At 40.6% G+C, this 27,566-nt stretch overlaps 2 protein-coding genes across 4 annotated transcripts in view; one reads left to right on the plus strand and one right to left on the minus strand.

Moving 5' to 3' along the window:
- Positions 1-15,421, plus strand: part of lef1 (lymphoid enhancer-binding factor 1) — a 42,180-nt gene extending 26,759 nt beyond the window's left edge. Inside the window, exons 5-11 of one of the 3 annotated variants that reach the window (XM_053490730.1) lie at positions 22-97; positions 988-1,107; positions 3,242-3,404; positions 4,020-4,127; positions 5,538-5,586; positions 6,281-6,338; positions 14,525-15,421. In XM_053490730.1, coding sequence (XP_053346705.1) covers positions 22-97; positions 988-1,107; positions 3,242-3,404; positions 4,020-4,127; positions 5,538-5,586; positions 6,281-6,315 — 551 coding nt within the window. In that variant the 3' untranslated portion in view covers positions 6,316-6,338; positions 14,525-15,421. The remainder of the gene's footprint in view (positions 1-21; positions 98-987; positions 1,108-3,241; positions 3,405-4,019; positions 4,128-5,537; positions 5,587-6,280; positions 6,339-14,524) is intronic. The other 2 variants (XM_053490729.1, XM_053490731.1) reach the window with 2 other exon arrangements.
- A 6,017-nt stretch (positions 15,422-21,438) lies between these two features.
- hadh (hydroxyacyl-CoA dehydrogenase) lies at positions 21,439-26,946 on the minus strand. Its single transcript, XM_053490732.1, has 8 exons — positions 26,764-26,946; positions 24,453-24,581; positions 24,199-24,356; positions 23,977-24,103; positions 22,413-22,502; positions 22,141-22,213; positions 21,933-22,049; positions 21,439-21,837 (listed from the first exon to the last, which is right to left on the minus strand). Exons 1-8 carry the CDS (start codon positions 26,878-26,880, stop codon positions 21,719-21,721), a joined length of 930 nt encoding a protein of 309 aa, XP_053346707.1. The 5' UTR covers positions 26,881-26,946; the 3' UTR covers positions 21,439-21,718.
- Positions 26,947-27,566: the final 620 nt, after the last annotated feature.

Consider the following 27,566-nt stretch of genomic DNA (forward strand, 5'->3'; position numbering starts at 1 on the left):
GAATCATCTCTCTGTGTACAGGAATGCAGAGGCATCACCCCGGTCCAGACATCACTAACTTCTACTCAGTTGGACAGATGACCCCACCACTGGGCTGGTAAGTTAACTCAAGATGGTTTGTGTGTGTGTGTGTGTGTGTCTCCACTGCCGTTCCCATCTTGAGCTTTGTCCTGACTCAGTCCTGGCCTCGCACTCGTCCAGGCCACGTGCAGCTGCTCCTCGGCTCGCCCTGGCTCCTGTGAGCTGAGCGTGAGAACCGTACGAGGAAGGAGGAGAAACGAGCGAGGGCTGAGCGCTCCGCGTATAAACACACTGAAACTGGATCAGACCACAGGCGGGCACTGAGGTCAACCATGCCCACTGCAGATCAAATGGGAAAGAAACCGGAGATGATGTGGAGAACTGGGAACCGAACGGACAGAACGTCATTTTACCGTCGTTCCTGCTTAAAGTTTAAGTGTGTGTGTGATCAATAGACAGAGTACTGGCACAGAGAGCAGAAGATATCAGTCCAAGAATGACACACTTGGCACAAAAGGAATTGAAGAGTAAAAGTTTTAAAGGCCTTAGAGGCGTGAAGTACGCGGTGAAGTTTCCTTCTGGATGTTATTTGTTTAATATCGGCATCGACGGGCAGTGATGGTGCTGGATGATTAGTTGCACGTGTTGTATAAAGTCGTGTTGAAAGTGTGTTTTTGCATTGTTTATTGAAAATTGGTGTCAAAACATCATCTTGGTTTTGTTCAGTGCACTTAATTCAATTTAATTTGTTTTCATCCCTCACTTTTGTAGCGCGAGGCGCCGTATACACGAGGAGGGGCGACGTTTAAAAATAAATTAATAAATGAATACATTTATATCGAATTAAAGACTCAATTTGTGCTGATTGATTTCACCTTTGCCGTGCCATGTTTTTTTTTTTTTTTTTTATTCTCCCTTTTATCTTTCACACACGTTCACTCTCTCCTGTTTCGGTTCATGTTTTAGGTTCCCACATCACATGGTTCCAGGACCTCCCGGACCTCACGCCACGGGAATCCCCCACCCTGCCATCGTCAACCCACAAGTCAAACATGAGCCTCCACACGAGACGGACCTGATGCACATGTGAGTTGTCCCTCCTCATCGTCATCATCCTCGTCTGTTTCTAAAGTCCTGGTCTTTAATTCCTAAATCAGATCCTTGAATTCCTTTTTAACAACCAGGATTAGAAAAACCTTTTGATATTATTCAAGAAAATACTCTCTCTGGATGTTTTTATCATAGAAGAGACGCTCAAGCATTGCATCAATGTGCAGAATTAATGAAGGAGCCGTTTGGTTTTATATGTTGGACAATTAAGACATGGAACAATTAGGAGAAACGGACAACGAGGGGGGGAAAATGATGATCTAAGCATTTCTTCCATGTTGGACCAAACAGTCGTGTAAACACATCATTCGCTTTGATGTCGCTGGCGCTGAATCGATGTAGTCGCTCTTTCTGTAGTCTCTATGACTGAGCCATTTGAGTGGAAAATAAACTAGAACCAGAAACGGAGTTGGACGATACTTATAGATTGAACTACAGATAATAAACCAATAAATCAAGCTGATGGATTTGAGAGCGCAAAGTTAAATTCAACCAGCGTTGGTCCGTTACTGAAAAACAGGACTAGACCAGATTTATTTAATCTTGATCCCTATTGTTCTCTAGAGTCACTTTTGCCTAAACATTAGCGATCTTCTTTGTTCCTTTTCACTTTGATGGAGAGAGAGAGAGAGAGAGAGAGAGAGAGACGTGTTGTCTATGAAACCTACTGACTTTTTTTGGTTTTCAGTATTTTATTTTATAATTATTTATAGAAGCATAATAAAGTATATACATTAGTGTACTTCATTTACTGTCCACCCTGAAGTCGCATGCGTGTGTCATTTTGATGTGTACGTTTTAATAAATACATGCATATTTATTTCACTGTAAAATATAAAGTACCTTTTAAAATTGATTTAAAGATTTAGTATTTTAACATTTCCTTAAAACTGTAACATGGAAGTCGGTGTTCCTCCGAACTGCTCCAGCTGAAATACCCCTCAGATAATGTATTTAATCATGCATTTAGGACAAAAGTGCCAATGAATAGTATAGTTTAGTGAACTTTTTTTGAGTATTGTGAGAGTATAATTCATGTCTATATAAATATGCATTAAGTACCACAGTACGCTTTACTGATACATGTAGTTAAAATGACTGTAATTTAATTAAAGCTCTAATAAGAGTCTAATAGGAAGCATTTTACTGTGTTTTAATTTTTTTGCATTACATTTACATCTTATATGCATCTTCAAAGCTGTAAAATATTAATTCACCAGAATTTTAAACATTTTACATTATTTCTGGATTTTTATGCACATCACTAAAACTTTAAGCGTGCAGTAAAATTAAAATGCAGCTGTTTTTGCTCCGAGTCTGTAAGCAAACCTGCGTATCGCGGAAAGGCATCCGTGTGTCGAACTCGAAAAAGACGTGCATGATGTACGATGATGAACAAAACAAATTAAATAGAGATAGCATGTTGTATCCTGTTTTATGTTCTCTCACGCTAGTTTGGTTCTGTGCTGAGCTCACAGATTTAAGCTGTGATTCTACATGACATGGCCTCGTACACACACACATATATATTATATATATATATATATATTTTTTTTTTTGACCCATTTTAAATGTTTCTGTCCTAGAGAGGGCTCCACGGCTCTCATTAGCAGCAGATCAGGACTTGCTTGTAGAATCACAGCCTCTAATTAACCTCAATTGGCTGTGGATAAGCAATAGTGAACAGATAAGACTCCGTGCTCCATTTGGCCCCAGGTAGCAGATCCAGGTCCGAGATAGACGTGAGCAGTTAAAAGGCTTTTGAGAGAGACGACGATTTTTTCTTTTTTTTCTTTTCCCTTCTTCTCCCGTTGGCAAGAGGATCGAGGCGCAGGGTTTGGTTGCCATTACTGGTGAAGTAATCTCTATGCATGAAAGCACCCAACTGGACGTGATTAAAGGCGTTCTGTTAGTGAGTCGTGCAGCTCTGCTTTGGATGACCAAAGAGATCGCATGCTATTCTCACACTCGCTGCCGTCTTCGTGGCGGCAGCCCCTGTGACGCCTCTGTCGCCCTCAAGACACCCCGCGCTTTTATTGTTATTATTTTTTTATCAATCCCAAACTTTCTTTTAAGTGCTTCCTTTTGGCGATTATTTCTTTTTTTTCAGGAAGCCTCATCACGACCAGCGAAAGGAGCAGGAGCCCAAACGGCCTCACATCAAGAAGCCGCTCAACGCCTTCATGCTTTACATGAAAGAGATGCGCGCCAACGTCGTAGCCGAATGCACGCTGAAGGAGAGCGCCGCCATCAACCAGATCCTGGGCAGAAGGGTACGTACCCAAACTAGACCATGCGGCCTTCATCACCAAAACTCATGTCATCTCGTGTCATTTAATAGTTATTTGGCTAGAAGAGCTGTCACGTTAAAATTTAGAGCGCTTTTTTTTTTTTTTTTTTTTTTTTTTTTTGCGAGGGTTGGCACGGTCAGGCCGAGCAGTGCTAAAGTTTGCCAGGACGTGTTCCTGTTTTTTTGAAAACAGAGGAACCACTCAGCATGTTTAATGCCTTAACCAAAGCCTGAGCGGTTCGAGGCAGCCAGCCACAGCAAAGCACCATTCTGCGGTTGCGTGGGGTAATTGCCCGCTGACATAGTTTGAAGTAAAGCGCTGCTAAATTGGAACCAGTGTTTTGATATGAAATCAAAGTTTTTTTTCTTCCCGGCTCCTTCTCCCCTCGCTGTGCAAGTTAATCTCTTCATCGTGTCCCCCCCCAATCCCCCCAGCCCCCCTTGCCATCGACAGCATCCCCCCAAAAATACAAATCATTTGGTGAAGGATTTTGTGACAAAACACTAGCACGCGTTTTTTTGCTGGGAACTTGAAAGCACGCAAGTAATGGACTGACTCTGATTTTTCTTTCTCTAATCTTCTCTTTGCACCCAACAGTGGCACGCTTTATCTCGGGAAGAGCAAGCGAAGTATTATGAATTGGCCCGCAAGGAACGGCAGCTCCACATGCAGTTATACCCCGGCTGGTCTGCCAGAGACAATTATGTAAGTATCCATACGTGCTGGGAAACGTGCCGTGTGTTTGAGCTTCTGAGGGGGTGTGTGTGTGTGTGTGTTACCATTTAATAAACCGCTGTAGAAATCTGTTAGAAGGGCCGGTCTGACTTGTATAGGGCATCAAACAGGCAACGGTTATTTGGTTGGAAATTGATTCTTTAGGTCTCATCATTTCTAATTACAATAATCATCTTTTTCTGTGAAATCAAGTGAAATTTTTTGGTTTCTGCTCCAACAATGACGTCATCGTAATATCTTATGTATCCTGCTTTGGGACACAACCATCACGTGCCACGCATCATCACAGGCTCTGCAGGGATGAATGTTCTGTACATAACATCAGTTAGGTGCGAAATGTTAGTGTCGATTATACTGTTTACATCATAACATCGCATACGCTGGTCTCACAGGTGTGGCGTGCAATAGGAACTACAGATGGTACAGTAGATACGGTCCTGAAGTTCTGTATCACACTGAAGGACCCAAGACTGAATAGAAGCAAAGGAATATTTAGTAGGCGACACAGTGGTGTAGCGGTTAGCACGGTTGCCCTGCACCTCCAGGGTCCGGGTTCGATTTCCGCCCCAAGTCTTCTGCGTGCATGGAGTTTGCATGTTCTCGCATGCCTCAAGTATCCTGGGATAGGCTCTGCCCCTCGTGACCCTGTATACAGGATGAAGTGGTATAGACGATGTAAGAATATTTGTATTCAACATTTGAAGTCGAACCAGTTCCCCAAGCAAGTGCAAAACACACGAGGCATAAAAACAAAAAAAAAACCACTTCAGAGGGATGAACTCTCCACTCAGCTGGTTACATTAGCAGCGTCCGCGCAGCTGTATTTAACTACGCTAAGCACCGTGAGCCCGTCCCTGCTCCGTCATGCACGTTCGGAGTTTCATGGCTCTGTCAGCCACAGCTAGAACACACAGATTAGCTTCTGAATAAGTGGATTATCAGACTTTTACAGCAGGCAACCAAAGCACGCCTCGATATCGGACGGCGGAACGACGGCACAGAGCGATCCACACCTATAGTCACCCTGCTAGGGGATTTAGGGTGAGCTAGAAAATCCTCAACCAATCCCGACTTCTGGCTCGAGAGCAGTGATCTTCTTCATAAATTTAGAGCAGGCCAGATATTTCATTCCTGCATGTAACTTTGGGATCGTCAGTTTCTAATGTCTTGTAGAAGGATTTTTGTTTGTACTGTAACGCTCTCGCAGGTGAGAAAGATCAGATCCGGTAAAGTAAAGAGAGAGAGAGAGAGAGAGAGATTAAGGGGTCGAAGTGGAGACGTACAGTCAGTGTTTGGTGAAGAGCATGAGAACTTAAAACCTCTCGAGCGGTCGCGAGGGCTGGTGCTGTATTTTTAAGCCTTGTTCTGGATATTTTCTAGGGAAAGAAGAAGAAAAGAAAGAGGGAGAAGCTCCAGGAATCAGCCTCAGGTAAACACCTTCCTCTTGCCTTCTGCTTTATTTTTATTTTTATTTTCCACTCCTCTGCATTTGGCTCCCTTCTTTTTGCGAATGTTCTGTACAACTTGGGGCTCTGACTGTGCCGCCTGCGCTGCATGCTCTGCTCTCAGACGTTTAACAATAAGCACACATTTTTTGAGTTGTTTTTTAGACTTCAGTGCATTTTAAAGGAAACGTTCTCAATTTCTTAGCTTAGGTTTAGAAAGGTTGTGCCGGTGCTGCAGCAGCAGACATCCTGTCGTCACTCACGCTTTCCATTCCTCCATCCATCTGTCACTTCCTCCACATGACTCGCAGTCTTTGGGATTAGTCTGTCCATTCTTTGATAAGACTCAACTCCCTCAGGCTTTAACTCTCTCTCTCTCTCTCTCTCTCTCTCTCTCTCTCTCTCTCTCTCTTTGCCCTGTCCTTTTGACTTCTACAAAGCAACGCAAGCACCTTTTTAATTTCTATTTACATGTTTTGTGTATTTCTATAGCAGTCAATTTGTTTCTGTCAGATATAAAGTCACTTGTATGATCGGTTAGTGGGAAGGACATGCACTGAATGTGTTTTAATGCAGATGATAAACTGATTAGTCTTCACTCTGTGCTTATCAGATTGTTCTTTATGACCACACACTGAAGGTACGATGTTAAGCAACCATCCCCCCTTTTTGTTAAAGACTTCCATTTTCTGCAGGTACAGCCCAGAGAATGAAAACGGCGTACATCTGAGCAATGGTAAGAGGCCCTCCGTGTCCCTATACGTACTAATTATTAATCCTCACACAGACTAATCCTAAAGCGTCACCACGCTTACAATATCAGTCACAAGTTTGGACATAAAGCTTGCATTTATTTTCTACATTCGAGAACAATTATGGATTTTCTCAAAATGATGACATAAGACTTGTATGGAATCAGGTCATTAAGTAACAACAATAACAGTCAGCTGTTATTTTATGTTGTTCTTGTAAGAACAGTATTGTGTCAAAACCCATCGCGCTCCATGATGATGAAACTGTCTCTCATGAAGACCAAAACTGAGCTCTGCTGCAGAGGAGAAGTTCATTTAGAGTCACCAGCCTCAGAAATCACCAATTAACAACCAGCAGCTCAGATTAGAGCCGTTATGAAGCTTTACAGAGCAGAAGGAGCAGATATACATCTCAATATCAACTGTTCAGAGGAGGTTATTGTGTGTTTTTGATGCCTTCAGTATCATTTTAGAAATTAACATCAGGAACGACCATGGAGTTAGGAGGGGTGTCCAAACTTTTGACTGGTACTGTATATTCTACCAGCCACACTTAATATGTACACTATATAGTGAAAAGTATGAGTACGATGACCATCACATCCACGTGTACTTGTTGAACATCTCATCCAGAGTCATGGGAAATAATTTGCTGCTGTCACAGTGACCACACTTCACTTCTGAGGAGATCTTCCACCAGATTATGGAGCATGGCTGTGGGGCAGAAAGGATTATTGGGGACTGATGTCATGTACTAATAGTGCAGGCGTTCTCGTGCTGGAACAGGTTTGGGGTCTTTAGTTCTGGACTGTTCTGCTTCTTTTGTTTAGGGACAAAAGTTTGGGGAAGAACCACATACACAAGTGAGGGCCCGGTGTTCACATATTGTTGTTCGTGTAGAGTTAACAATGTCTTTTATTTCCAGACAACACTGTCTATTATTTTACTTATACTGATAATACTACGCTGGACCCTCAGCACATGAGTTTAATCCGTCTCTGAGGCGAGTTCTTAAGGTGAAATGTCGTATTGTGAAACACATGTTCCCATAGGAAATAATGTAAATGCAGATAATCCGTTCCAGCCGCCCAAAAATATGATCAATGTTACCAAAACTGAAAGCAACTCCCTTTTCTTCTTGCTACCGTCCCTGATAACATTCTTTGGACGCATGTTGCTACGTCTTCACTAAATCTTGCACAAAATGCAAAATAAAAAAAGAGAGAGAAGTTACTTTGCTTTGCTTGGCTTTCCACTGACGCAAATAAGTTTTTGAACGCCTCCCAGCTCTGGCACTCGTATGCTGAAAATGAAAGTAATTCTAGACCTGCAATAACTAGATCATGTACTAGATACAGTCTGAGTTCTAATACATTTGCTAGCTTCTTACCCTCAGGCTTCTGTTTACATTTTTCTGGCCCAGAAATTAGCCCCGCCCTCCCAGAGCTGACTCTCTCTCTTCTGTGCCACATTAAAATAACATGTATGTACTGTATACCTATAAGGTCAATGCAAACCCAGACGTCTGTATTATACGTTTCATCCTTATTTCTACAGACAAAAAGTTGTCCTGGTCCTGCTTGCTCATGTCTTTTGTACTTAGAATCTTGAGTGCAGATCTAGAGAAAGCATAACTGCGGATGTGCATGCACTGTGTGTATGTGTGTATGTGTGTATGTGTGTATGTGTGTATGTGTGTATGTGTGTATGTGTGTATGTGTGTATGTGTGTATGTGTGTGTGTGTGTGTGTGTGTGTGTGTGTGTGTGTAAGAGCTGGTTTTAAAAGAACAGCCCCAGATGTCATCTCTCCTATCCACCCACATGGCCCGCATGTGTAATCATGAATGGAGAAAGGTTCTGCCCGCAGTTTCTTCCTGCCCGTGTTGGACTTCTCTGCCATGTGGAACGCCCGGAACAGGACGCTGATCCTCTTTCAGTTGGGTAGAAGTCCACAGAAGTGAAACCAACCCCCGGCGGTATGGGGCGAGAGGGTCTCCGTCGTGTCTCTTTCACATGAAGTGCCAGTGTATCCTGTTATTCCGCTCCCTGTCTGAGGCAAAACGTACGCAGATGTGACAAATCTGCTCTGCGAATGAGACGAAAGCCACCAGACAAAGGTTTTATGGTCGATCGATTCGCGACCCTGTGGCTCACTCTAAACCTAAATCGGAACGCTTTTCTCCTCGGCTTTTCTTCTTTGCGGGCCGCTGGCGAGAAAGCCGTCTATCCCTGATCCAATAATTAGCAGCGCCGAGCAGACGGGGGACGGACACCCTCGCTGATTCATTGTGACAGCCTTAAACTAATATGCATAATACCAAGAATACTGCTGCTGCCCTGAAAGCCTTCAATTTATGCAGATCTCAAGAGCTGGATTGAGGTTAGCTTAGCCTAGAATCCTGAAAAACATTTTATAATTGAACTTATTTGTCTTTTTTTTTTTTTTTTTTTTTTATCCATCTTTCACCAAGATCTGTAACTCGACTGTTTATCAAAGCATCTATCAAACAACACTGGACGTAAACTTTTGGTTATAGTCATTGCTGTTATTATTTTTAGAGGGTTCTTTTTTTTAAGTGTTTCAGAATAATGCTTTGAAGTTGGATACAAAGCGTTTTCTTAAAAAAAAAATTTTACTTCAAAATGACCCAAAAATGACGAACTTTAAATAAATGAATAAATAAATAAACTTTGTTGATTTGCAACACAAACAATGGATATAAGAGTTAATAATAATAAAAATAAACAATAAACATAATTATAATAACAACAACAACAAAACAACAGCATTTCTTTTTTTTTTGCTTGTGTTCCTAATTATCCGTCCTCCATGGCCTGTCTTTAGCCATGCTGTTCTAATGACGCGATGATTTGCTTCGAGCTTTGAGATTATTATCTGTGTGGGAACACACATGGCCTCCAGGCTCTTACTGTTTTCCCCCCATGTGTGTTTGATGGGCGGAGAAACGCTCTATAAGGAGTAAAGCACAACAGGACGTGCTTATAGCCCGATAATCCACAGCGGCGTCGTGTGATTCGGCCCAACGCGAGGTATAACGTGCATATCCTGAACTGTTTTATTCCTTTTGTATCGCAGGAATTTGCTAACGGTTAAACTGAAACTGTTGTATTTAAATTGTATCCATTTATAATTTTGTCTAATGCAGTGGATTATCCCCCAAAATAACAAGTTGATACTTTTTATCACTTGTGTTGTAGCAGCTGTAAACACCTGTTTCCTCATCAAGCTCCTTGTTTTAAGGTTAACAAGAGAAAGAATGTTGTAATGTAAAACTTCACTGTTTAAATTCACTGTTAGAAAGTGCCGGCACTGGACACGGCGTCCGTAGTGATTTAAATCTGTGATTTTCCAGAACATAGAAAATGACTCTACACGTCCTGGCAAAGCCAGATTGGAGAAATTAAAGAAGTTGTTTGTCATTTTTGGAGCCTTTTACAAAACAAAATATACCTGTAGTGTATATCCAGCTGGAACCGAGTTTATCTCGGGTGTCTAATAAAAAAAAAAGGGTTCTCTGAGTAGCTGTGTACTTCCCTTTTGAGGACGGGCAAATGAAGCCACACCATCAAGTTTTTTAGACGTGTATTAAAATGAATACATTTCATTTAAAACTGCGATTTGCCTGAGCTGCTGTTTATAGAAAATGACTCGACAGCTTCTGGCAGAACCAGATTTATAGTATTTATCAGTGCTGTTAGAAATGGCATTAATGAGCAGTTTGCTAGGGCTTTGTTTAAGGCAGTGGAACGAGAAATCCGTGCATGGAGAGTGTGCGAGTGTGTGAGTCTGGGTCCAGGTCCAGAGTTTGTTGTTAGTGCTGGCACGCTGCTGGGTAAGGTCTGCCCTGAATCTGGGTGCGGCTGGTGAGGGATTTCTCTCTCTCTCTCTCTCTCTCTCTCTCTCTCTCTCTCTCTCTCTCTCTCTCTCTCTCTCTCTGCGCGTGTGTGTGTGTGTGTCTGGGGAAAGTGTGGGAAAGTTCTAAAGGTAGGGGTGTTGTGGAGTGCAGGGCCAGCTCTAGGGAATGAAAAGAAGAGCTGTTTCAGTGCAAACTTCTCTCTCTCTCTCTCTCTCTCTCTCTCTCTCTCTCTCTCTCTCTCTCTCTCTCTCTCTCTCTCTGATGTAAGGACGGGACTCAGCTGTCAGCCTTTGATGAGAGATTGAGGGAGAATGGAGGAAAAGAAAAGTCCCTCATGCAGTAAAATGATAGAGACGGTGTTCTTCAGTTTTTCTTCTCACACCCTATGAAGCCGTGAACTCGTTTGTCTCTCTCTCTCTCTCTCTGTCTCTCTCTCTCTCTCTGTCTCTCTCTCTCTCTCTGTCTCTCTCTCTCTCTCTGTCTCTCTCTCTCTCTCTCTCTCTCTCTCTCTCTCTCCACACACTCCGGTTCTCTGGTCAGCCTCTTCAGTCTGCGTCAGTGTAACTGAATGGGACATTTTTTCAACTGCATGAGCCGAGGTGAAGCCCGCTTTGCTCAGACAGGAAGTTTTTCATGCAGTCCTAATTGAGAGAGCGATCTCTACAGCACTCAGTAAAAGTCTGAAGTCTGTGTGAGTGAGACGCTGGTACTGTCGTTCCCCGCGTGTTGCTGGTGTTCGGGACGCATCCAGCACATTTTTATCCGTATACGAGCTCATGGTTTAAGGGACTGGATGATGTACGATACTGGGAGATAAACATGTGCTGCTTTGAGAACAGACGGTTTTCAGTTTCCACTGATGTAACTGATACGTTATAAAGAACTCGTTTGTCATTTTCGGATTTCGAAACCAACAGTGAAGACACTGGCACTAGCCTTCCCTGTAACGCTCCATTGGAACCGAGTGTTTCCCAGGTGTCCAATGAAAAAAGGATTTTCAAATTTTCAGGACAGAAAAATGTAAATCTTACAGGGAAAAAAAAACAATTGCTTTTTAAAGAGGAAACCAATTGTTGTCAGATTCTATATAAACCCTTTAATGCCAGGTGTGGAGTCTCACTTCAGAAGAAAAACAGGGACGAACTCATTTAAATTTTTTTATTTAGGTTTCTTTCTTTATTTCTTTCTTCTGTAACTTTGTAGCATGTAGAAACACTTAAAAAAAATAATAAACACTCTTCGTTTAAAGTGGATTTAATAATGATTTCAAGACGGCATGCGCGGCGCACCGCTGCCAGTCAATAATGCGTGTTTAAGACACATCAGATTTCTAAAATCCGATTCAGTAACGATCCACTGGTCCGATGCGAGCGCGTGACTCAGCGGCAACAGCTGCATCGTAAACAGAGGTGGAGGCCAGAGACTTTTCTTTAGACTTCGTGTCTGCTATCGGCACATCAGAGGGGTCGAGACATCCCTGTGTGTTGTGATGTCTTCTCCATTTCCTCTCACTCTCATTCATACTGTCTCTCTCTCACACACACACACACACACACACACACACACACACACACACACACACACACACACACACACACGCACGCAGCCCAGCGATGGAGTTTCTCTAAATCTGGCTCCTATTGTGAATGCAGGCGGAACCCTCCCCCCTCCCCCTCTCCCCCCCTTTTCCTCCCCCTATGCGCGGCTCTTTGAAGTCCGCCGCCGGTGGAGGCGAGCAGTCATTGTGCCGCTCTTTGATAGTGCCGCTCTGGCCCTCGGTTCTGGCAGCGCAGGGCCACGTCGGCCCCGGGGCCCCGAGCCACCACCACATCCTCAGATGTGGGCAGATCCTCCACACAGACACACACATCCTTATTCCTGCTGACCTCCATCCCCCTGCCCCCATCAGCACATGCTTGAGGTTTGGGGATGCGAACATCTCCCCGCCGCACACCAGTGCAGGCAGCCTCTACCTTCATTCACATGCTTCTCATTCGATCTGTTTTGGGATCGTTGGAAGTTTGTACGAGGGATTTCTCCACCTTATGAGTACACACACACACACACACACACACACACACACACACACACACACACACACAGACTTTTCTCGCTTTGGTGGTTTCAATAGGGTTATAAAGGAATAATTGTGCTGGGGCTTTTCCTTTTAATGTTTCTGTCTCGGTGCCAGATGAACTGCTGACAGAACAAAGTACTTTGTTCAGAACCTTGTTCTCTTCCAGGTGCCGTTTTATTACTCAGCCCGAGCGTTCGGCGGCTTCCCCCGAGCGCCGGCCCACTCGGAGCAGCCGTTTGATTTTATGGACTCGCTGCTTTGCAGGGCATTGCCAAACCAAACGCCTAGCTGAGCATTGCAAGGCCAGGACACTGGCACAGCATCAGGAGAGAAGGAGAGAGAGAGAGAGAGGGAGAGAGACAGGAAGAGGGAGGGAGGGAGGGAGGGAGGGGGGGCTTTCCAGTTGGCTGGACTTAACACAACCCAGATTATGCTCACGCACGCGCTCTCTTATACACTCTGTAGTACTTTATTCAGGCCGCTCCTGTCTGCCAGTCCGACTGTGACATCATACACACTTTGATCTGTTTTATTTCCTCTCGTTTCGTTTTTTTTGTTCCTCCTTTTTTTTTTTTTTTTTTTTTTTTTTAATACACGAGTATGTAAGTAAGTAGTGTTTGCAGGCAGGCTCGAGCAGGTACTCCTGTCTCCGTAACCTCTCCAGGGCTTCTCTTTCCCAAAAAGCCCGCACTCTGCATGTGGGATTCTTTTGGTCAGCTTATTTTCAGAGTCGTCTTTTCTTTTTTTTTTCTTTCCCGGAGAGAAACCCAAACCACCAGTGTGGGAGAGCGGCTCGGGGAGGGAGGTGTGTCGGCTCCAGCTGCAGGCTCTTTGATTTGGCCCGGGAGGTGAACGGGCCGATTGAGGGACCCAAGGCCGTGCCAGTTATCTTAACCTCCCACACTTCAAAGCCTGCTTCGCTTTGCCTTGCATCTTTCCTCACTGCCAAGAAAAGAGAGAGCAGATGAGAGAGAGAGTGTGTGAGAGGTGGCTGACTCTCGAGAACAGAGGAGCATTTCATTTCCTGCGACTTGGTGCTGGGTATTCTGCAGCGCTAAAGCTTGTGAATCCTAGCACTTGTATTGAGGTGGGCAGTGCTCAGAAGCTGTCTCAACCTCCCTCCCTCCCTCCCTCCCTCCCTCGCTCCCTCGCTCCCTCTGCCCCAGGCAGGAAGGGCAGCCAGACCTTTTCATGTGTGGCCTGGAAGGAAAGTGCGCTCCAGGAAGAGGGCACGGGCCGCTCGGGAGCTTTGAGGTGCAGCGATGAAAAGAGGGGACGGAGGAGGTAAATAGAAGCTCCAGGACGCTTTGGTCTCCGCCGCCCTGACCCCCAACCCCCCCCCCCCCCCCCCCATCTCTTTCTGAAAAGTATCTACCCATTTTTCACACACCAGCTCTAACTAAAGTGTGTGTGTGTGTATGACAGTTTTGAACAGCAGACTTGTACCTGGAGCTCCTCGTACCTCGGCTCACGAGAGCGATGCTCCTCTATTATCTTCCTTTGATCAGTAATTCCATTTGATGCACATCTCGAATACGTCCATGAAGCCTGTCGATATGCGCAGTCGAGTCTGTACCGGTGAATTCTTCATGATGCGCAGGAGTCTGATCAGCTCTCCGCAGCTTCACCTCCAGATGATTTTCAAAGTCACAAGCGATTATTCTGGTGCTTTTCAAGGTCAGAGGACATCAATACGAGTGCGTCCTCGGTTTCTTCTTAAATATGTAAATATGAATCATTACAGCAGTATCGAATTTTCTAAAGAACTGTAGTTAATTAACTTGGGAGGGGGAAAAAAACGTTTGCAGTCCTCTGATTTGGCCTGGACGTCACCAGGGGAGCATCATTGTTGAATAACACACTACTCACGGCCTCGGCGCTGATCGACTGAAGGTCAAAATCCATCAAACATTAAGAGAGTTTGATTTACTTCATGCTTCACATTGTCAGTTTTAAAGTTTTACTGTTAAGTGCTCGTGATTTAATGAATTAATTTACATTTGCACGATCTTAGGGCGAAACCGTCGAGCGAGTTACAGCCTCATTTAATTCACAGATTCATGATTTTCAAAAGACTGTAACACATTTACTGTAATAGAAAGTCTGCTTTTTGTTTCTGACTGTTTGCAGAGATCTTCAGTGTTTTTCAGCCTGGCGTGCACTAAACTTACAGCAAACTCATTCAGTGTGTGTGTGTGTGTGTGTGTCAAACAGGAGGAAAACGAACTGCTTTCTCCTCATGCAAATCAAAGCCAGCAGCTGCGGGGGCCCTTTTGGAGATGGAAGCCTGTTAGATGACCTCTGACCCCGTCTGCGACCTCTTGACTCCCCCTGCTGACCTCTTGGAGGGCTCCAGCTCTCGAGTGCGCTCCTCTGCTGTAGAGACACTGAACTGAAACCACAGACAATCACTTCCCGCCTGGACCCGTTACTATACATACTGATCGACACGGATATACATACACACCTGGCCCTTCACAGATATGAACACACACACGCACACACACACACACACGCACACACACACACAGTTTGTTCAGGGTTTGTGTTGGTTTTAGCTTGTCACTCCCAAAGTCCAAGTTATTGCACTGATCATGTCTTCACCCAACCGCACAAATCACACACACACACACACACACACACACACACACACACACACACGTGCAGTGAGGGAAGAAATCAATCACACACCTGTCCACATCCGTCCCCAAGTTATTTTAAGTTATTCAGCTTCGCGTTATTCTGTATGTACAGGTCATCCCGAGCGCTGTCTCTCTCTCTGTGTCTCTCTCTCTGTCTCTGTGTCTCTCTCTCTCTCTCTCTGTCTCTCTCTCCACCCGGTGATGTAGCATTTCAGGGCCCGGTTTACAGGAGCGTTCTCTCCCATCAGACGTCAGACGGACCATCTTATTCTCGACAAACATTCTCTTAAGACTCTTATATTTCAGCGAGTGGGTGCGACATTTAAATAAATAAATAAATAAAAAGGATCTTAGGTTTGACTTTTATGGGTTCAAGGTCAATTTCGAATGCTTTTCTTTTGTATTTTAAAATATTAATTTCATCTCTCGGTGTATATTTTAAGTCATTTTTTTATCTTTATTTTATATATATATATATATATATATATACACACACACACACTGGTATATATATATATATATATGCGAGAATAAGCTTTGCAACGGAAAAGCTGTTCTGTGTTTCTTGCAGAAAAGACCTTCTTTCATTTGAGAGCTGTAACTAATGACGACCTCCCAGTGCTCAGATGTAAAATAATCTCAGTATGTGTACTTTTTAATGAAAAAATGTCTGGATTTGTCTCTTTCATTGGTATTTTTGCAGGCAGCGTTAGGACGTGTGTGTTCGAGTGGGTACTCAGAGGCCTATATTTTATTGTTCAGACAAATGAAGCAGATATATGTGTATGTATATATCTCTATATATATATATATATATATATATATATATTTACCCCAGCACTTGCCGGTCTCTCTCATTGCGATGTCGCTCTGTTTCCTCTCTATCTGCTAGATAATAGTGTGGACTTTTCGCCATGTTGTTTATTACATGCAAGCAATTTCTGTAACAACATTTTGATTTTACTCTTTTTCATTCTATTTTTTAGTATTATCGATCAAAAATCTTTTTCTTTTGTTTCTTTTTTTTTCTTATAATTATTGTTGTTGTTGTTGTTACTATTTTCATTTGTTGTCATTTTGAATCACTGTCATCTTGGTTTAGCACTTTGCTTCCAAGTGGTCACATTTGAACTGTGTTTCTACATGCCTTTTTAAGAAAAGAAAAAAAAGACAAAAAAATAAATCAGCATCTTTGACTGAGCCTTTGTCTTCGGTTCATTAATGATTCTCACATCAGCGGCCTGCTCGCGGGAACATTCACAATTCTGCACTAAAATACACACGGTGCGGTATTCATCATCTTCATCATCATCATCATCATTAAGAGATTGAGGAACTGGAAAGGTGCGATATGAAATACTGATTGTAAAGTTTCAGAAAGTTAACTTAGCAAAGACAAGTTTCCTGAAAAAGAATAATCATCTGCTATTTTGATCAGTCAAACCAAGTCAAGAAATCCGTTTAAACCTTTATTCGTCACAAAGACATTAATGCACAGGGAAACTCTTTATTCTTCTTGTATCCCAGCCTTGTTAGCAGGCTGGGGTCGGAGCACAGGGTCATGATATCGCGCCCCTGGAGGGGACAGGGTTGGGGCCCTTGCTCAAGGGCATAACAGGGGCAACTTAGCAGAACTGGGTCTCGAACCGCCGACCTTCTGATTAGAAACTCACAGCCTTAACACGCTGAGACGTCGCTATTCCTCCTAATTGTGCTGCATAATTACCGAGATGTGATTTTAGTTAAGGTCATGATGGAGGTGAAATCAAGGTGAAATTTTATTATTGCAGTATAAAGTGAAGTCGTAGTGAAATGGATTGTATCATGACTAATCACTATAGTAGGATAGTGTTTCTGGTGTTTCATGACTTTGGTGTTCAAGTCCACCTGATATTACATTTTTATATATATATATATATATATATATATATATATACTGTATATATATATAAACATATTACAGCATATTACAGGTCATCTTGGGCAAAAATGCTTTTGAAAACATTTCTGCATAAAAGAAACTTCTATAAAGAGTAATAAAATAAACAGTCAATATTTGGAGTGAAAACTCATTGCTTAAAATCTGAAGTTTTATAAGAAAACAGCTGTTAGGTTTTACTGAGCGTGCTGGAGGATATGAGTTCTTCTGGTAACTCTGTCACACTCGCTCCTTTCTGTTTTTATACAAATCCCAGGAGCGAACATTAGGATTTTTTGTTTCCAACTGAAAACTGGTTCGTCTTGTACCATATTTTTTTTCTTTACAGCCATGCATATATTCTCCTGTAATGTTATTTTTAATGTAATAATGTTATTTATAAATTGGTACAGTATATAATATGGTGTGTAAGACTTTGGCACAGTACTGTGTGAGTGTGTGTGTGTATATATATTTATATATATATATATATAGTTTGTTAGTGTGTGTTAAGTAGGAAAGAGCGACACACTAATATTTCATTAGACCTCCTCGAATTCACCTTAGCAGTGTTTTAACAAACAATACAACTCTGGATGGAGATCAGTTTTCAGCTGAGATCTTGTTTTGATGACGGAGAGAGTCGGAACGTCCTCCAGCACTTCCCAAAGACTGTTTATGAGGTTACGGTCAGGACTTATTCATGGTGGATGATTCATGTGTGAAATCAAAATAATAATAAATAAATAAAGGTTTTCAGGATGATGAATAAACTTCCCAAATCTTTTTTTCGCCTTGTGGCTTCCACAAGTCATCCATTATAGATAAATAATAATAAAAAACATTGACAGACATTTAAAGTCAGTATCCTACAACATTCACTCTGTTTCCTGAGTCCGTGTTCAACAGGATGTTGCATCATTTGCTTTTCTTGAAGATCATGGAATGAAGAAATGTGCTCTCTCTCTCTCTCTCTCGTTCTTATTTCTGTATTAATATTGTGGTACAGAGTGACTCACACCAATTCAATTCTATACAATTCATTTTTTATTTATATACCGCTTTTAACAACGATCGTTGTCGCAAAGCAGCTTTACAGAATCAAATGGAAATTAGTGAAATGAGTCTGAGAGAATACGTAAGAATAAACATGATCAGAATCTCCCTGATTTCTCGGGGATACGATTTCTTTTCTTTCCAATTTTTATGATTGGAATATTCATAAAAATTCACTTTACTTTTACAATGTTGAGTTACCTTCAATTTATTTTCAGTCTGCACAGTGACTTGGTGGTTAGCACTGTGGCATCGCACCTCCAGGGTTTGGGTTTGATTCCCTCCTTGAGGTCTGTGTGCATGGTGAGTTTGGTATTTTAAGTTACTCTGAAAAACTGGATATCAATTTTCCAGCAAATTCCAACTCTGTTTCCCAAAATATAAACTGAGTTATTAATAATGAATTATAAATAAAGGTCTTATAATGTGATCATGCTGTGAATAAGGATACTAGGTACACACACTTTGTACATTCGCAATTTCATTCTAAAATCTTGTGGCTTTCAGTTTAGATCCCGATCTGAGTAAGTGTTTATTTAAATTTAATATTAGATTAATATTATTATTATTATTATTATTATTATTATTATTATTATTATTTAAAAGGGGCTAAACAGCAACATGGTCCTGCAAGTTGGAAATACAATCAGTAATCTGTACTTCAGCTCCATCTTGTGTTTCTGATGATGAAATTCTATCTGGAGCTCCATCAGAGGGAACGCAGGAACCTTCAGCATTTAAATCTCTTATTTACAGATGTCTCAGACATCTCAGGTTTATTTTGGGGTTTTTATGGTCGTTAAGATGACATGGCAGACGTTAAACTTCGAGTAAAGTCAGTAAAGTAAAGTTCAGAGCAAACACGACTTCCTTAGGGGGAACAACTTCACAGAGAGGGGAACGATATGGGGCGTGAAAGACGTGCTTTTGTTACTGGTAGCGTTTTTCTTGACGCTGACTTTATTTTGGTGAACTTTGACCTGTGAATCTACAAACCTTTTGTCCTGTGAGCCAAGAGAAAAATTGATACGTGGACGTGTGGTCTCTTCGGTCAGGAACGAAACAAGCTGCTTATTATTGAGAAGAATTCACAGCAGACGTTTGCTCCGCTCTTCTCGTACGGTCGCTTGGCCGCGTCTCGTGCTGGGATTGTCTTCTGAGCGTGTTGGCGTGTCTGTGTTTGTGTATGAAATGATCCGTCTCTCCTTCGGGTGCAGGGTTTCACATTAGTCTCTGGTCACACTCTTATGATTAGGATTTTATTTGATTTTTTTCTGTCCCATGTTTGGTTTCATTTTATTTAAAAGGATCAGCTTTAATTTATGCAGTCTTGTCAGGACAGATGACCTTTCATGGAAGTGAAATAAATCCGTCAGTAGGAGCAGACTTGGCACGAGACTTCATCTGGATGTGTTTCAGAAAAAAAGAGGACTTTATTGATCAGGACAGTCATGCAGTATTTTATTATATTATCCATTTTATTAATAGATAATATACAATTAATATATATAATATATATTTATATTATATTTTTATTATAATATAAACTGGCATCCTGTCACACCGGCTGTTTATTTGGTATTTACAGACGAGTCACCTGGCAGGAGTCTTATGTCTTATGTGTTACTGATTCTAGTTATTTGTGTCTCTTACAAATCTCATTTGTGTTTAATCGAGTTAATTAGTAAAAACTGGGTGCCGTTTGTGTCCCTGTGATACGAGTGTAAATATAAACACAGTTTTTTCCCAAAAGTACAGAACTGTGCAAAAGTGTTAGGCTCCATGTCATCATATAGATGTTTATTGTCAATGCCACCACGCCGCCTTAAATAAATACATTTAATAATAATTTGTATAGAATGTCCTATGAGTGGCCTGGCACAAACAAAAATGTTGAAAACTACAAAGAAAAAGAAAAGAGAGAAAAGAAAGAGTGATTAAAAGACCAGAAAAAAAACAAAAGAAGCAATAATTGCTGATTTAATCATTCATAATTATTACAATTTAAAATGTTTCTTGTTGAAATTAATTATTCAAGCATGTCTTTTATAAAGTTGATAAAGAGCTGATTCACAGCCGTAACACAGTTTATCATTATTTATTTTAAAAAAAAAAATAAAAAAAAAAAGGTCCAGTTATTCAACTACAAGGCGGGAAACTGTGTATTTAATTTTCAGCAGATGTTATAGATTTTGCCAGCGTGCTTCTAAATGTAGATATGGAGATCATTTGACCCTTTTGGCTCAGCATCATTTCAAATGACTCAGTTCCTCCTTCAGTGAATTAATCTTCATGTTAACAGGATTTCTGTCTGTCTGTCTGTCTGGAGACAGGAGTGTAAATGCCATGTGGTTGAAACATAAAAATTTAAGACAAAGAAAGAAGGAATTCCACGTGTAAAATAATATCTTAGACCAGACTATTGTTGTGAAACTGATTCTCAGAGGCGTCCAGATCATTACACTCCATTTAACACTCTGCACATGTTCGGCTTAAATACTATAATGAAAATGATAAGTGTGGATGGAAGGATGGATGGACAGGAAGGGATGTTATATTTTAAAAATAATAATAATAATAAAATGCTGCCATCTATTGGAGAAGTTATCTCAGTGCCTTTTAAATCTTCATGGAGAAGGAAAATAATCTGCACAAAATAAAATTAGGCTTATTAGGATTAATCTCTGCATTTCACATTAGATTGTGGAAAGTGAATTAATAAACAATTGTTTGTTTTTTCCTTAAACTTGTACTAAACATCTGGAAGCTCATTTTACTGTGTTCAGACTAGTCGTATTTTGATGATTAATTTCTTTATTGAAGAACTACAGTGTTTTTAGTCAATCTGAAATGTTAATAAAAACCTCAGACCTGAATATTTAAAGTAAAATTGAGGTTTTGGCTTTCCTAGGAGAATGTAACTAACTGGACTCCATATTAACATCAACTGTTATAGCTGAACTGCCTGCCAACTAACACACAGTATGAATGCAGATCAATTCCTGCTCTCTGTTTCACCCAGATGAGGATGGGTTCCCTGTTGAGTCTGGTTCCTCTGAACAGGACGTAACAATGTGCAGACCTCAAGCATGCCGAGGTCCCTGGTGTTTCTTTTTTTCTTCTGCCCAGCGTTGCTTATTTTAGGCGATTAACATTTAATCAAGGTCAGATTGATGTATTTAAGGTCATCAGCCTTATGCAGGGAAAACAACTGAATTTTGGTTTGCTTGTATTGCAAAGATAAACATCAGTAACCTTGAGAATGTACAAAAAGAAGAGGCAGGCCACAATCACGCACAACACGTGACATGTTCACCTTCAGCATTTACAGAAGGTCTTGGATGTTGTAGCACACTTACTGGCACAATGGGCAGGTGCATCTCTGCATGTTTCCTGATTTAAATGGATATGTGATGAACATTAATTGATGTGATGAAGCTTAAAAACGATCTATAATTAATAAATAAATAAATAATTAAATAAATAATAATGAAAACATTTTCAAGTCAGTATAGCAAATGTAAAGATTTTACTCTCTATTTATTTTATTACTGACATACAAAAGCGACAATCAGAAATCATAATAATCTGATTTGTTCTCTTCATGGCACTGCAGCAAGGCACTAGTGTTTTTTCTGTCTATTTTTCTTTTTTCTGTCTATTTTTCTTTTTTGTCTCTATTGCACAACTGCTGTTTATTGATCTGTTATTCTGATTCCAGCTCACTGGCCTTTCTCCATGTGTTAATTAATAATTTTCCTCTCTGAAAGTTCAGCCTCATCCCGATTCTGTTTATTTGTGCTTGTAGAAACCCTCTCCGGTTTTCTTCCCCAGCTTGCCCTCAGACACAAGCTTGTTGAGGAGCGGACTCGGAGCGAACAAGGGGTTTTCTGGCTCCGTCTCATACCAACCTAAACCAAAGCATTCAAAAGAGATTATGAAACGATGATCCAGTTAATTACGTTACAGAAACAATAACGTGAACTCAGATCACGCAAATGCTTACCGTCAATGATGAATTTAGACGTGTCCAATCCAACATAGTCCAAAAGCTCGAAGGGACCCATGGGATAACCGGCTCCAAGCTTCATGGCTACGTCGATGTCCTCTTTGGAACCATGACCTGAAGACACACAGAAACAAATAGAATCATGTCCTTAACGAATACACACAGGTGTGTAAGTGTGAGCTCGAGCACGGGTAGGCAAGTGTACCTCGCTCGTGTAGTCGGACAGCCTCCATTAGGTACGGCACGAGCAGACGGTTTACAATAAAGCCTGGAGTGTCCTTACACAAGAACAACACCGCGTTAAAGATGGAAAGATTTGCTTGATTTTATCTTTGATCTTAAAATTTATTCTGTATGATTTCTGTATGTAAAATATACTGTTTTTCTGTTTTTCCCTCTGTTAATCATCTCCAATAATAAATAACAATTTATCACATTTGTATTAAACCACATCTAAAATACTGTTTTCACACTGACTTTGCATGAGACTGGATGCTTTCCTAATGCTTTGGTGAAATCCAGAAGTGTGTTAAATGTTTCCTGACTTGTTCCTGGAGCCTGGACGACCTACAAAGCAGAAAATATTTAGAGACTGAGACCGGTCCAAATTTCAAAGCAGTCGAGTACATTAATATCATATTGTGTCGTACTCCTGACATGCTACAGTAATTAATTAATAACACTGTATGGCATAAAACCTCATAAGAACAATGTTATAATTTTTATTTAGCTGTTTTCACCCAAAAAGACCATCCTGAAATTTTAGTTTAACAGTATGGACATTTTTGTGAACGAAACACAACACAGTGCAGAAAAAAAGAAAAAAAAATTGCCAAAAAGGTACTAGACAGAAACAGTGCATGTACTCCTTTCTAGGACAAAAACAAACTGGGATTACTGGTGTTTGGATCCCTACACAGTATGATTTAAGGTCTGGTTTTCCTGCCGCAGGTACAATCATACATTCTAAAGAGAATATCTCCATAATGTCTCATCACACATCATACCATAAATTATATCGTGATTAAAAAGAAAAATGCCAAAGAACACAGAACGGGAAAGGTTTTCGGTTTTGCAAAAGCTCAGTTTGTCCAGTTATGACATCATTAAACTATTTCATGCATTGCTGTGCACCCAGTGTGGTACGATCCAATGATTAACTCGGTCATGAACGCCTTATAGTGTAGTCTGTACAGAAATCTGTAAAGATTTCACTGGATTTATCTGGTAAAGTGCCAAGTAATAATCGTAAAAGGTGGCTGGAATTACGTGGTGTAAAACAGGCTGAAGTCAACTGTGCAAAGTAAATGCGACGCTTTCAAATAGCATCTGTCTATTTAGACTTTATTTTATATAAAGTTTTATTCAATCTAATTTCATTTGTATAGCAGTGGTCACTGTCACAAAAGCAGCTTTACAGAATCAAAAGATAATTATGGAAAAGTGTATGAAATGTGAGAAAAAAAAAAAAAGTGTATGAATTAAAATGATTAGATTAGTCCCTGATCAATCGGAATCTCCAATAATGAGCTGGACGCCATATTAACTTAAAGTTTTATTTAATTAGCTCTAGTAATATTAACACTTCTAAAATATTTTTAGAAGTACTCTCTAATTGTTTTAATGTCTTTCTTAGATCTGTTTGGGGTTTTTGTAAAGCAGTTTGTGACGGCATATCTAGAAAAGTGCTATATAAATAAGGATTTGACGAAATTGCTGTTCTTCCTTAATATTGCAATCCTGTGGCGTGAACAGTGAAGCACGGAGGAAATTATTGTTCATGCAGGCCATGTCATAGTGCAGAAATGCCTGAAAACCCTTGAGCTCATGTTTGTATGCGTGCACCTTTTTCACTGCGCTCTGACCTTATAAAATGAACTTTGTACACCAGTGCTATAAAAGTCTGGGTGTATATATCTCTACCAACATAACCATTTTCTGGTATCACAAAAGTACAAACAGAAAGTAATGTGTCTCAAGCAATATCATGACTGACCCTACTATAGTATGCTAAGTAAAGAATTTTACTGTTATTGTTTACCTCCACCAGCTTCATCATAGGGACAGGGTTAAAGAAGTGGAGCCCTCCAAACCGGTCTAAGCGAGCTGTCGACACGGCGATATCCGCAATCGGAAGAGAGGACGTGTTACTGGCAAAAATGGTGTGTCTGACGGGAAACATATGCACACGTTACCGTTTCATTATCGCAAAACAGAAATTGAAAAACTGTCATTAAGAAGACGAAGAGATCGACTCTCTCACTGTGGTGCCGCTTTATCCAGTTCAGAAAAGAGACTCTGCTTCACTTTGAGGTTCTCCACGATGGCCTCCACCACCAAATCGGTGCTCTTCACCACAGACGCAGCATCTGTGCTCGTGGAAATGTTCTTCAGCACCTTCTGAACAAACTCCTCTCCGGCCTGTGGAAAGAAAGCGCACACACACACACAATAGTCTGATCAGGACAACGCTCTGGGGGATTTTCATTCACACACAGAAGACAGACTAAACCTGACCTCGGGTTTGTCTGCAAACTTCTTCTTCACTACTCTCTTCAGGCTGCCCTCAATGCCCTTAGTGGATTTCTTTAGGATGTCCTCGGAAGTGTCCACCAGCACAACTGAATGTCCGGTTGTCGCCGCAACCTAAATGATGACAACAAGAAGGATAAAGGCAGAATTCCTGTAACTTTTTAAATATACATATACACACACATTATATATATAGATATAGGTAAAGTACACATGGTAAAGCTGAAAAAAATGCCCTAAATAATTAACTATAAAAAAGGGACATGTCATGTAAGCTGCAAAGTAGACCCCTTATGGATTAAAATATTTCTTCAGGACATCCTGTAGATACTTAAATGGACTGAAAACAGCTAAATTTGGAGACTAATTCCACTTTTACTGTTCCTAATGAAAAAATAAGTTTGAGGCAGTAAAACGTTGCTGCTTCTTTATAATCCTGCAGGTGGCGCACTCTGAACTATTTACACATGTTCATCCCATGTCGTAGGACTGCATCATGGCAAAGTTTGCTTGAAGATAATAATGATGGCGGATGATTTAACGGAGATAGGCGCTGCTCAGTAACAATGTAGGTTTGTGTTAAAGTTAAATGTTAAACTCATGTATTTTAAGTTAGTTTGTAGTGTTTAAACGCTGTGCTTTGTTTTTTAAGTGAGAAAACTTAAACTGTTATAAATGGACACGCTACATTTAATTACTCATTAAACTTTTTTAACGGGTTAATAATTGTAACAAAAAATCTAATATAAAATCTGAATATTTATAAAAACGTAATCTTTATAGAATCACAATTTTAATTGAATTGGCACTGAAGTATCGAAAAAAAAAACATCGTATCGGGACGTGACCAGTGATTCCTGTCCCTAGTGTCTGTCCACATGATGATCCACATGTGATTTATCAGACCATATTCTTTACTTGCTCCGTGGTCCAGTTCTGATGCTCACATGGTGACTGTAGGTGCTTTTGGAAATAAACATGAGCGCAGACTGCAGCTACACAGCCATATGGCATACTGTAACACACTGTGTGTTCTCACATTTCTACCATAACAAAAATTAGCTTGGTCGCACATGGCGCTGCGCTCTGATTCACTTTAGTAGTTACTATCCACTGCATACTAGGAACACCTCACAAGACCTGGTGTTCTATACGTACACTCTATGGACAAAGTGATTTGTCCAAAGCTGTTAAATAGCCTATTGAATTCAGGCGTTTCAATTAGTCAGGCCCCTTATTCCCAGTGACGAGCAATTATTCAGCTTACCAGGACATCTTAGACAATGCTATGCTTTTAAGCAACTTTGTGGCAAACCATTTACAGAGTGCACAAAGTAAGGACTATAAAGACAAGGTTTGATGAGTTTGGTGTGGAAGAACTCGACAGTCCCGAACACAGAGCTCTGGCCTCAACCTCATCGAGCACCTTGGGCCGGACCTTCTCGTCCAACATCAGTGTCTGATCTCATAAACACCCTACAGAATGAACGGGAACAAATTAACACAGAAACATCTTGTGGACGGCCTTCCAAGAAGAGAGGAAGCTGTTACTGTTAGAGCCGCTAAACTGGGGACAGACTTCACAATGAAGTACATGTATAAATTTTGTAGCTTTTTTTTTAATGATTTGTATCATAATAAACAAATTGTAAAAATGATAATTTATTGTTTTAGGGTGACATTTTAATGTCCAGGGACTGCAGATGAAAAATAGCCATTTGGCTAATTCTGTACATTTAAAGATACAGTATGTAAATGTGAACAATGTCCCTGTCAAATAAACAAACAAGCAAACAAATAAACGTATTTGTATACAATGTCATTAACAGGTTATTACAACAGGTTTTGTCTATATGCTGTGTGTGTGTGTGTGTGTGTGTGTATATATATATATATATATATATACACACACACACACACATATATATATATATATATATATATATATATATATATATATATAATAAAATTAGATTTCCAGAATCCAGGAGGCTAAATCCCAAACACATTCTTAATCACTACACACTATCTAGTGCACTAAATTTATTTTTAGTATCTAAGTTTAGGGTTCAGTCTTAAAAACTTAAAAATATATACGCGTGACGTTTTCAATTTCCTACTGCAATCATAATCAGAATTCTGTGTGAAAGTGTATTTTTGTTTTTAGATTTAGATGAAATATAAGGCAAAATAGCCCCGCGCGTGCCCACAGGTGCCCTGCAACCGTAAGGTTAGTCAGAGGGGCTAGCTGCGTAGCTAACTCGGCTCGCGTTAGCTTGTCCGCTCATTAGCCTACCTGGGCGATCCCCGAGCCCATTAATCCTCCTCCGATAACAGTAACGTGTTTAATGGCGGCGTGTCGGGCGGTAGAGGAGCTCAGAGCTCGGGTGAAGTGGTGAGAGAAGAACGCCATGACTGTGTGTGTGACAGCGGATCTCCTCTAAACTGCGAAGAAAGTCAGTCTGGTCACGTGATCAGTTCTCCATCATGACCTTTCACACAGATACGCTCCTAACCCACGTGACCAAAGTACCCCTACACTACACTACTCTACTAGTTAGTGTGAGCTGAAAGTCTGTCAGGGAGCTCTGGTCCTGCGTACTTATTAGTACACGAGTATGTAACTCAGGACTGCAGGACTAAACAGCAGTTGTACAGTATGAACACTGGGGAGAATACTTATTTACAAATTACAAATGGCACCAAACGAATTTGATCATAAAATAAGCAATATAAAAAAGACATAGGAATAGGAAAAAAAATTATAAATGATATATTTTCCATATACAACATGTATATTTTGTTTCAGCCCCCATAGTATAAACATCTTCAAAATAGGGTTAAACATTTTAAATCATATCATCTGCCTCTAGTTATTCCTGAATCAAAACTATAAAGCTTATTACTATTCATTACTTACAAACTATACGATTAGTACTGCAGTATGCAATATATATTAACACGCTAAATCTAATTTATTGCAAATAAAGTTTATAATAGGTTAATTATTTTCTATCTACTATGAATCACATGTTTGTTTAGTGATAATAAATTGTAGTGAAACTCATTTTATATATACTTTAATATTTTTTTATTGGC

This window comes from Clarias gariepinus, unplaced genomic scaffold, assembly GCF_024256425.1.
Source record: "Clarias gariepinus isolate MV-2021 ecotype Netherlands unplaced genomic scaffold, CGAR_prim_01v2 scaffold_31, whole genome shotgun sequence".
Taxonomy (NCBI): Eukaryota; Metazoa; Chordata; class Actinopteri; order Siluriformes; family Clariidae; genus Clarias; species Clarias gariepinus.